At 37.9% G+C, this 12,203-nt stretch overlaps 1 protein-coding gene across 3 annotated transcripts; it reads left to right on the top strand.

Moving 5' to 3' along the window:
- Positions 1 to 623: 623 nt before the first annotated feature.
- Positions 624 to 11,153, top strand: LOC113068987 (GTP-binding protein 1-like). Of its 3 annotated transcripts, XM_026241947.1 has the most exons (13): positions 624 to 814; positions 2,801 to 2,912; positions 2,999 to 3,179; positions 4,297 to 4,645; positions 5,040 to 5,163; positions 5,252 to 5,366; positions 5,462 to 5,606; positions 5,680 to 5,862; positions 7,875 to 8,010; positions 8,099 to 8,277; positions 8,370 to 8,534; positions 8,835 to 8,873; positions 10,048 to 11,153. In XM_026241947.1, the coding sequence occupies exons 1-13, from the start codon at positions 626 to 628 to the stop codon at positions 10,144 to 10,146; spliced, it is 2,016 nt and encodes a 671-aa protein (XP_026097732.1). In that variant the 5' UTR covers positions 624 to 625; the 3' UTR covers positions 10,147 to 11,153. The 3 variants fall into 3 exon arrangements, with proteins under 3 accessions (XP_026097732.1, XP_026097733.1, XP_026097731.1); XM_026241948.1 differs by lacking the exon at positions 8,835 to 8,873; XM_026241946.1 differs by lacking the exon at positions 10,048 to 11,153 and having other exon boundaries at positions 8,835 to 9,251.
- Positions 11,154 to 12,203: the final 1,050 nt, after the last annotated feature.

Below are 12,203 nucleotides of genomic sequence, written 5' to 3'. Positions count from 1 at the left end.
ACTAAACTGTCCGTGATCTACTCGCTGGTTTTTAAATAGCATAGGCTACTGATATCCTTTATGTGTCTGACTTTATTTTTTTTTCAACAATTTTTTTCAAATTATTATTACTATTATTATATTATATTATTTTATTTTATTTTATTTTTCTGTCGACCATTTATCAAAACAAACCTTGGGACTTAAGAACTAAATGTTGCATAATTTGCATTGTAATTATATTTTATTAGTAATGACATGCACCGCCCACGAACTCTCATTGGATGATAACACACGTGATTATAATTCTGAAGAAAATGATTGGTCTAGACCGCTCATCAATAATTCATGAGAAGAAGAAAACACATGACTCATTTTCTACAACATTTTTTAACTTAACGTTTAAACGTGGGCAGTGAACAGATTGTCAGGACTCTGGTGTACTCTGTTATCAGTTTAGCGTGTTATTGTGATACCAGTAACATGTAGCGATACATGTTTATCTCGACGAGGCAGTTTAGCCTAGGCGGCGAGCGTTGTTACGGGTCTGAATGTGTTTGTGCTGTATCAGCTTACAACTGTTCCCCCAAAACCGCCTCGTTTTATAGTTGTTTTAGCTTGATTTTAAAAACAGCTGCCCCCGGAGATGGCATCAACAACGACGACGGATCCGGGTTTTAATCCCGGAGCCATAGGGTTACCGGAGTCTGTGGTCCCCGCTAGCATGTTTGCTCCGGCGCGGGGATGCGGCGAGGATGACGGGGCGGAGTTCTTCGAGGACGGGGAGATGTTCAACGGCGAGGTCGTGGATCTCGGCATCGACTTCTCCAGCAAGGTAGGGCCTCAAACTTGTCTAGTCAGGCCAAATCGTAGTAAATTAATGCGTTTACAAAAATGTGTATTTTTAGTTACTACACGTTGGAATTTTGAAGGGACAGTTTTAATCATGTTTTTAATTTCTGTGAAAATCTCAAACCGTACAGTTTTACGAGCTGACCACTGAGTGATTGCATCTGTAAACCTAGCTAAACCCGGCTAACGTACCTTTAGCGATATTTTAACACATTTCGTATCGTCTGTATGATATCATATGCACCTGTCGTAGTGCAGAATTAAACTATGGCTTCTGATTTGTCCATCTGTTTGGGGGTTTAGCTATTTAACAAGCTGATCATAGACCGCAAATCTGCATTAATTCCAATGAATGAAAATATGGACAGTTTGTCAGTTTGAAGAAATGACAGCCTCCCATCACAATACCTGATGAAATATCAGCGCAACAGAGGGATTTCCCTTCAGAAGAGGGAGACACGGAGGAGATAAATAGATCGGAGAACAAGGAAGCACATTTTATTAATTTATTACTTTTTGTTTTGTTTTTGTTTATGGTGCAAACTTTTTTTTTTTTTACATAAACGGTGTACAACATTTTCCTTCCTTGAAATTAAGGTAACTGAAAACTCTTTGCCAAGAAACCCCTTTTAAAATTGTAATTTGGTTTAACACTATGTTCTAAAATATTTCAGTCTTAATAAGGTAAATAAATAAATAAACATTATAAAGACTTATACAAATGACCTAAACTTACAACAAAATGACTAAAAAATGTAAAAAAAAAAAAATTAAGCCACTTAAAAATACAAATAAATTATAATAGTATCACTTTGTTACTAAAATAATCAAACTGGCAATATAACCTCTGATTATTGAACACGATGATAAGCTAGTATCTGAATAGTATCTACTGTAGTAGCCTGAATGCACTGTAAGTCGCTTTGGATAAAAGTGTCGGCTAAATGCATACATTTAATTTTTTATTTAATTTAATTTAGTACTCTTTTACAATAAAATAACTAACCTGCATATAAATATCACTAGTAGCTAATTATTATATACAAGTAACTACTACAATATTACAGGTTTAAACAACAACATGTCGGTTCTGTTTTTCACTCATCCACTATTTATCCCAAATAGTATGAATTTGATTGTTTTCGGCACCTATTCCAGTTTCACTAATAACTATTTATTAGTTCTGGTATTTATTTCTTAGTTACCAGCAACTATTAAAATAGTTAATAGTATATGTTATCACTCTTCTTGTTTTAGACACTAGTGTGCATGCTAGAAGTAATTGTAATATTTTGAGTAATATTTTTAATTGAACTTGTAATGTCTCTGTCTGAACCCTTCTGACTAATCATGACGCGTGACAAATGATTAGTAAGATGAAGAATGTATCTTAATTATTATTGGCATGGTTACTAATAGCTAAAAAAATAAGTACTAGTGCATACTGCCTACTAGTACAGACGGTGCTATAAGTAGTATATGCATTATATTTAAACAAGAATTAGTGAAATGTTATCTTAAATAGATTTAGAAGATGTATCGCATGTCAAGCCGGGTCGTGCGGTGACACGTCAGCTGTTCATAAACTAGTTTAGGTCTACACACATCCACCCGTGCTCAACCTTGAAGGACGTGGGAGCTGTGGCAGCTGCCTTCTTCTCATTCATCAGACAGGTTCAGACTGAGGGGAGGATCTGGTTTTGTTTGGCTGGAGCTGAGCGCTGTGTTTTTTTTGCATGAAGCTCCTTCGTCACTTCGGCTTGTGTAGCATTACTCTTCATAACGACTGATGTAACATGCAGTAAAGTCTGGCAACTCTGTTCAAGTCCATTGATGACTTTGTTCCTTTTACAGTGGTGTTGAGTCAGACTTGGTCTTTGTACTGCATTTATGAGTGTAACAAACAGAAGAAATGTTGTTCCACAGTCGTTCTGTGTTTAATAAGATTAATTTCTGTGATGTGTCATAGCTAGCCCTGGTCAGTCCCAATGGGGAACAGTACGACTCACTACTACGGCAGCTGCGTGAGAGGATGGACGAGGGCTGCGGGGAGACCATCTACGTCTTGGGGGTGGGCTCAGGTGAGAAACTAAGAGGAGAGCCTTGAGACTCATTGTATTAATTTATTTTAAGAATACCCACCAGCTTGTCTGTCACACTCTTTCAGATGGAGGAGACTATGGTTTGAATGAGAGCGATATGCAGGCGTCTGTGGCCACAGTGAGGTCCATGTGCGAGCAGATCGAGGCAGACCTCATCCTGTTGAGAGAGCGTGCCGAAGCTGGCGGCCAGGTCAGAGATTACCTCATTCGCCGTCGAGTGGGAGAAGCTGACTTCCTGGAGGTTAGGTGAGTGATGAGACCGAGTGACAGTTCAGTTGAACCAAAATAAACACCTGGTCTCATGTGCTCATGGTTGCTCAAAGATCTTTTTTTATTTTTTTGGAACATAAAATGATTTGTTCTGTACAATGTCCAGGCTGCTGTTTTCCAAACAACGAATGTTGACAATGCAAAAGATCAAAAAAGCTCATCCAAAAGAACATGACAACAACATAGTTATTGAAAACTTGCGTTTAGGAAGGAGACATTAAATTGATAGAGTGTGACATTTAAAGACACTTTCTAATGTTACTGAATTGTTTCAAATAAATGAAGTCCTTTTGAACTTTCTATTCATTAAGGAGTTTTATCAAGTTTTTTTTCACATTATTAAGCAGTATTGATAATAATGAAAGGAAATGTTTCTTGAGCAGCACTCAGTAGATTAGAGTGATTTCTGAAGGATCATCTGACACTGACTGGAGCAATGACTGCTTTGCAATGACTGTAATAAATTACATTTTAAGATTGTACATTTTAAATAATTCACAATTTGACAGTTTTGATCAAGTAAACATTGTCTTGGTGAGCAGAAGAGACTAGGCCTGCTGTGAAAGACGATGTTGATGGTGTTACCGATGTTAAGCTGCATCACAGGTCACGTCACTTATGCACCGTCCCCCTCCGTCATGTAGATTTTTTTTATAGTAAAAATAAATGCAGTGTGTCAAACGACAGTCACATCATAGATTTCATTCATCCCATGAGGAAAGTGAGTCACTTGATGCAAAACTGGGGCTAATTTGAAAGGGATTTATAAGCCATTTAAAAGCAAAGGAAATTGAGGGAAAGAGGGAAAACTCCCAACAGACTCAAGCCCCGGTGATATCAGTATTACCGCTGTTGTCACACATGAATTAACCAGTGGGGAAATTTCCTCACTGTCACAACCCTATAAGAGACGTCTTTCAAAAACTTGCCAACCCCAAACTTTTCTACAGGAGTGGAGCATATCAATGATTCATATGACTCTATCATATTAAAGGAGCATCTTTAATGCATCTTCCATGTTCGAAGAAACTTTTCCCTTACTGACTGTAGCCATGATGCATTACTGACTCAGTCGTGATGGTGTTTTCCTCAGGGTGGCTGTAGTGGGGAACGTGGACGCCGGTAAGAGCACTCTGCTGGGTGTGCTGACTCATGGAGAGCTGGATAACGGACGTGGCTTCGCACGTCAGAAGCTCTTCAGACACAAGCATGAAATGGAGAGTGGCCGCACCAGCAGCGTGGGCAACGACATCCTGGGATTTGATCAAGAAGGCCAGGTAGTCAACAAACCCGACAGTCACGGAGGCAGCCTGGATTGGACCAAGATCTGCGAGAAGTCTTCTAAAGTCATCACCTTTATTGACCTCGCTGGCCATGAGAAGTACCTGAAGACTACTGTGTTTGGAATGACCGGCCATCTGCCTGATTTCTGCATGCTGATGGTAATTGGTTTCTTCAGTGGCAGCATCCAAACCAAATATGAGCACGAGTGAGCCACATGAGAAGTGACTAGACTCACTGTTGCTCATGGTTTATTCTTAATAGTATGTCAATAGCATGTTGCTAAGCCAAGAGCTCAATACTCTAACAAGCACAACAAATACCATTTTAAATAGTCCATATTGATTTATTATTTTGTTAACTTTAAAAACAAAATTTTTTTTAGTTCTGATTAAAATACATTTGTAATAGACATTTCCTTCTGAACTTGATGTTTGGAGCACATTTGTGAGACGTAAAAGTGCTGCCGACGTGGGCAGATTATTAGGATTTGTAACAGAGTGCTCTAATGAGTGTTGATGTCTTTAAATTTACTCCATTTTCTCTCTTGCACAGATCGGAAGTAATGCAGGGATTGTTGGCATGACCAAAGAGCACCTGGGTTTGGCGTTGGCTCTCAATGTTCCTGTCTTTGTGGTGGTTACAAAGATCGACATGTGTCCAGCTAATATTCTTCAAGGTCAGCCATAATAACGGCATTTCTTAAGTGACTGTGAATTACGGAAAGCGGTAGGCACTGCTATACTAATGTAACACTGTCTTTTCAGAGACCTTGAAGCTCCTGCAGAAGATCTTAAAGTCTCCAGGCTGCAGAAAGATCCCTGTCCTGGTCCAAAATAAAGATGATGTCATCGTCACCGCATCCAATTTCAGCTCTGAGAGGTGATGCTGCCCCACAATACACGTGACATTTGTGCTTCTCGCTGACCTTTATCCCAGTTATTCTCCAGACTTGCATATATTTGTTTGTTTTGTAGAATCTGTCCCATCTTCCAGATCTCGAACGTCTCAGGGGAGAACATGGACCTGCTGAAGATGTTCCTGAACCTGCTCTCCTCCAGAAGCTCATTCAAAGACCACGAGCCTGCTGAGTTCCAGATAGACGACACCTATTCAGTACCAGTAAGCACGCTGTCTGTCTCCGTTTAGATATTTATGTGTCCCCTCTCTCATCGGTCCAATTATTTTTGGCCAGGGTGTAGGAACAGTAGTGTCTGGGACCACGTTACGAGGGCTGATTCGACTCAATGACACTTTGCTTCTTGGACCAGACCCTTTGGGCGCTTTCCTCACCATCACGGTCAAATCCATTCACCGCAAGAGGATGCCTGTGAAAGAGGTCCGTGGTGGACAGACGGCCTCTTTTGCTCTGAAAAAGGTTTGTGTTTCACTAAATGGAATTAAATATTTAGGAGACAAGTTAAAATTTTCCCTGCTAGAGTTTTTGAACCAAGTCGCAAGCCACTGGCAGCATTTTTTTTTTTTATAATTTCCTCTCAAACATCATGGCCCCCAGAATATTTTATTGTATTGAATATCTGAACATGCAATACGTCAAAATGAAGAACATAACCTATACTTTTAAACAAATAAATCCATTTTATTATTATTTTATCAACACTTTAATGTAGGAAAATTTCATAAAAAAATTGAGCTGAGAACATCGCATTTTTATCAAATACTATATATGGATCATACTAATACAATGATCAAAGCAAATATGCATTAGGTCACTTTCATCAGTACCCCCAAATTTTGCATAGTACTTCACTGTACCAATTCCTGTATCTACATTTTCACTCTGTAACATTAGGTAGTTTCCATTCATATGCTGGTTGTTCATTACATTATTTTTCATATGCATCTGCTTACATATGATATCACTTGTTTGTGTGTCTTCCTCTCATGTGTTTTTGATCAGGAGATTGTGGACTCATGCAGAAGATGTGTAATAGTGCCCCCCTGTGTGTAACAGTGAAAACACAAAAACCTGGACAATTCAGTTTGGCAGGGAAAGTCTTAATTTAGTCAACAAATTACAGAATTGTTCAATAAAATGGTTGTTGAGAAGTTATTCTCAGTTAGTGAGAATAGTGAGTTAGTGATCCTGATTATATTTGTGACAAGTATATAAAGTATCCATTTTGTATGAATATTTATACCTGTTTGGAAACAAATGCTGTTTAAATCAGGGCTTGAAAACGAAAAAATTCAATCGGTTCACTCCTAGCAGAATCGATGTGTTAACGTTTCTGTACTGCGTTTTCCTTTCCGAAAACTTTGGAACGTGTCACAATGAACCGTAATTTAGCAATTATTTTCTTTCCTTTCGTTGACCTGTCAAAATGATTTAAGTGAAATATATTTAGTGTATATATACACTAAATTTATAGGTGTATGAAAACTATAGGATTACATAAAAAGGAATATAGGCATGCCTATATTCCTTTAATCCTATAGTTTTTTTTTTTTTTTTTTTTCTGTTTTCTCCATTCACAGAAGCGCTGCAGGTGCGTGTGATCGGTTGAATTAATCTCACACTATCCTCAGATAAACTCTAAGTGTGGTGCATTGAGACTTGTCCATGATGAGTTCACAGCTGAGCGGACATTTCACTCGTTGGCTTCAGGGTCACATTTGCATAGGACATACTGCTGGAATACAACACTTTAAAGAAAATAAATTTCAAATATTAAATGGAACGATATAATAACGTTATTAACCGGTTATCGGCCATTTCAAATTTTCGATTCTGTTTGGAACTATAAAATTTGATTTCGTTTCTGTTCCTGTTCCTGGCAAAATTTATTTAGTTTTCATTCCTTGAACCGGTTCAGAGTCCTGGTTTAAAATGCCCCTATTCTGCAAATTTTACGGTTCCTATATTGATTTTGGAGTCTTCTACAATAGGATAACATGCATGCATGCATACAAATGTGGTGTTACCCATTTAAGTGGGATTTGAAATGACTAAGGACTTGTTTAGGCTGTACAGAGTCGATTCTTAATTTTGGGAGACGATAACTTTATTTATTGTGCACTTTCGGCTGTACAACTATGCAGGTCATTTACATTCACATACAGCTACATTACACACTGCGTGAAAGGAAATATTGGAAATGGCATAATAGGGGCACTTTAAATTACAGTTGGACCTCACTGCTAAATGTTGTGAATATGTATTATTAGTTACAGCTAACAGTTCCTGATTGAATCATCCGTTAAGTAAGAGGTCAATATTTGAGCGATTTACTCTGGATCAGTTTCTCTCAGTCAGGGAATCGTTTCGACCGACACATTAAAAGCTGGTTCTGAATCATTTGTTCATGAATGGGATCTCGTATATTTTGTCGTTCATTACAACATTCCTCCTCTTTCTCTCTCCTTCAGATCAAGCGCTCCTCAATAAGGAAAGGCATGGTCATGGTGTCCCCACGATTAAACCCGCAGGCATACTGGGAGTTTGAGGCTGAGATACTGGTTTTACATCACCCGACCACCATCTCGCCGAGATATCAAGCAATGGGTGAGAGAACATGCCCTTGCACGCTCCTAAATGTAGATATGAGATTGATCTTGTACCATTTCTCTCACATGTCTCTTCCTTCCCACAGTGCACTGCGGTAGCATCAGGCAAACGGCCACGATCCTGTCTATGACCAGCGACTGCTTACGCACAGGAGACAAAGCTACCGTACACTTCCGCTTCATTAAAACCCCAGAGTACCTGCACATAGACCACAGGCTGGTGTTCAGAGAGGGGAGAACTAAAGCTGTGGGCACCATCACCAAGGTCAGCTTCATTCGAGGGTGTAGGCTACAACACGGAAGTGGTTCAGTATTTTCCGGCTAGCAGTTGATCACTTTTGTTCCTGTGGCTTGTAGTTGCTCCTGTCAACAAATAATCAGCCGTCGAACTCCAAACCTCCGCAAATCAAGATGCAGTCAACAAAGAAAGCCCCAGCGAGAAGAGAGGATGGAGTGGCCCCGTCCGGTGAAGAGAGCGCTAGCACAGGATCGCCAGCCGCCCAGCAAAACGTACCTCAACAGGTAATAACAACAGATGAGGGGACGGATAACAAATATAAGATTTGCAATGCTTTGATTTATAAGTACTGGTGATTTGTTCTTTCCTGTCTGGTCTAATTGCTTTGTCACTTTTTTCCCTTTACTCCATGTTTTCATTTTGCTTTTAATTCTCACATGAAATATTTCTTTTGCTTCACCTGCATCTCACTCTTCTATTGATTTTCTTCACCTGTGCTTTCATTTCATCCCTCTTTATTTCCCATAAATTACTCCGTTTTTGCTTTGGTTTACCTTTTTGTTTCACACTTCTTACTGCTTCAGACAGAAATGGAGGAAGAGCCTCAAAACAAAGAGAACAAGGTAAAACAAGGGACAGCAAGTGACTCACTCATTCCCAAGACTGCTAATTACCCCCTCGCAGGAGCCGTGCTGTTTCTAGAGTCTCAACGTCCTGAAAGCACAGTGCACGATGCATCTTTTACCCAAATGATACTGTGGCATGGAAATGAGTGAGGCTTGTGACCGGGAGGGTGTTGTTTAATATTGGCTAGTTTGGGAGTTGTCCCAGTGCACAAAATATGAAACACTCTAGTGTTCCTGTAACTGTGCATTCAGGCACAGATTACTATTTTGTGTGATGTTCTAATTTTCTCGGCCAATGTTACATACAGTGATCTGTTTGGTTGATAGATTAATTAATAATTGGATTTTAATTTGAATTTTAGACATTTACCAAAATAGTTTTTTTTTTTTTTTTTTGCATGTGACAGATTTAAGTTTTTGTGTGGTATTTTAAATATTTGCATTTTTTTCTAAATTATTATTTTTTTTTTTAATAGAGGTGAAGGTAAATTAAAAATAAAAACAATTTTGGCTAATGTAATTTTGATTTAATTTCTGAATACCATCTCAAAAGCTAAAACGTTTACATTTTAAATTGATCCGTCTAAAATTCAAATGAACAAAATTTAAATCTTTTTTTATAGCTGCATAGAAAAATTAAATGTTTGGTTATATTTGTAAATCAAATATTTATCAGTAATCAAAAATCTGATATTTATTAATGAAGAACTAACATTTTAGTATGAAAGTTTTTTTTTTTTTAAATGAATGTTTTGAATTTTCAATTTTGTTTTTATTTCCATTATAATTAATTATGTTCTGAATTCTGTTTGTTTAGATAAGATACAATTCGATTTTTTTAATGTCTATATAGTTTAATATAATTTGTATTTAATTTGTAGTTTTTTTTTTTTGGTACAGAAACATTGCTGTAGCAGCTAGCTAAATTAAAATGTAAATTTTTTTTTTTTTTTTTTTCAGTTCATGGTTTCAGTTCTAGGTTGCATTAACTGTATTAACCCTGTACACTTCATGTACTTGGTGTGTAATTTGTGCTGTTCTGCTGCTTATTATTAGTAACTATGTTTTACTGCTGCAGTATAAAGTGGTAGATGTTGGCACAGCAGGGTCAAGTGTAATGTTTTCAAAGTCAGCAATCATCTTCTAACTTCTTTCCTCCTGTCTTTTGAAGCCAAAGTCTGGAGGCAGAAGACGAGGAGGTCAGCGGCACAAAGGCAAACCTCAAAGCGGTTCCACAGTGACCCTCGCCGGCGCGGTCGGGGGCTGCTAAACTCGCGCCTTCAGAAGTCCAGTTCACCCTCCATGGTTTACTCATGCCTTTCACCTGCCCACATGGACCAGACCACTTTGATGACCAGGCTTAAGAGTTCACAGAACCAACTTGCACATTGTTTTGTGAATTTTAATTTATTATAAGATGTGTGTGTGTTTGTAGACTGTATATACCGTAGATTTTGAGACTATAATAGGACACATACTGCATAGTGGATCTGTTTTGGCTGTATATGTCAACATTGAGTCCATTCTTCTCGCTGAACATTACATCATGTACTTGCTCTATGACTGTCAATCTTTTTTAGGATAATCGCAATGGAGATGATGTAAAGCTCTGGCGGCTGAACTCTTCATTATGTAGCTGTTTTTAAGGGACTATTAACAAGACTTGTCACACAATTGCATTTAATTAGAATTAGCATTGTTATTGTGGACCATGAAGTTGGATGGGTTCCAGATGTTTTCGGGAGGTGATATGAGCTGAATTCAGTGGGGGCTGAGGACACTGGGACGGCAAAGTTTGCTGGCAGCTAGTTTGGTGTGAAATGTGAATTGGCAAGTAAACACGCTTCGAAATCTAATCGCACTCATTGCTAATTACCTCATATTACAGTTCATTTACACCTGCCCAAATCCTTGGTCAAGCAGAGCAGATCACTCGAGTGTTATCGGGCCTGACAGACCTGGCTCAGGATCTGGGAATATACTTCAGACACACACAGCGAGGGACGAAGAACAGAATGTTATAAAACGTGTCTAATAGTTCACGATTGGGGAACTTAACAAACCAGTGCCAGTTGTTCTTAATGTTTTCTCAAACTTGTTTTTTTTTTTTCAGCTGTGATCTATAGGCCTTCAGAACACTTGCTGTAATTTCTTTCAAATGGCTTTACTGTTTATTGAGCTTTAGTATTCACACCTTAGAGGCAATATGATACCTGGACCATTCTCTGCGTTTTCATGTTCCAATACCAATATACAAATAAACTGATGTTCACAGTATCAGCAGTGTGTGCTTCTTGTTATCTTAATCGTGTGTTCGATCAAATACCCCTCTGTGGCATTAAAGATGGAGCAGGTATCTCTGTTGTATAACTTTACTGATGTCTAGCATTTTACATTTACATTCAGAGACGATGAATCATTTAGTTGTTTAGTTGACAAACTTAAAAATCCACCATTTTATAAATGATTTTATCAACCTTCTTGTGAATACTTCATGCCTGTTTCACTTTTACAAATGTCATAACTGAGTCCTCCAGTCTTTTCTCTCGATAGGGAATGACGGACTTCTCAAATCAAGTCTGCCCAAAAATGAAAATCCTGTCATAATTTACTCAAGCTTTTTCAACTCCTTTTAAAGTGTATTTCTTCAGTTTTTACACAAAAGAAGATATATACTGTATATATGTGTATACAAAGAAAAAAGAAGGAAAACAGTTGAGGACCCCATTGACTTCCATTGTATTTTGTCCGTTCTGTGGAAGTCAATGGGTTCCTCAACTGTTTGGTTACCCATATTTTTCTAAATATCGTCTGTGTTCGGCAGAGAAAAGAAACTGAAACTGGAATAACCTGACGGTGAATAAATGAAAATGTTCATTTTAACAATTTATGTGTGAACTGTTTAAATCAGACTGCAAGCCTATGCACAACATCCGTTTTTTATGAATAATCCCATTTCAAGGTTGTGCCATCTAGTGGTGTCTTTTTTAAGTGTAGCCCAGGAGATTGACAATAATCATCTTTGTCAGTTCATCCATGCAGGTGTATCTTGAGTTTGTAGGTTGCAGGAAGCCATCTATGCCTGAAACAAATTGATTTACTCTTGATTTATTATAATTATTATTATTATTATGAAATATCATGTTGACAATTTTTTTTATTGCTTTTTTTTGAAAATCAAATTTGAACAATTGTGGTATTTTTCCAATAAATGTCAGTTGAATGTACTGTATGTCACAATAAAGATCTGTCTTCTCTTTTATTGTGACTACAAGAAATATTTTTTACAAAAACATATGAGTTTAAACAATCTCAAACTGAAGACCT

This window comes from Carassius auratus, unplaced genomic scaffold (assembly GCF_003368295.1).
Source record: "Carassius auratus strain Wakin unplaced genomic scaffold, ASM336829v1 scaf_tig00000390, whole genome shotgun sequence".
NCBI lineage: Eukaryota > Metazoa > Chordata > Actinopteri > Cypriniformes > Cyprinidae > Carassius > Carassius auratus.
This window is presented reverse-complemented; position numbering and strand designations above follow the sequence as displayed.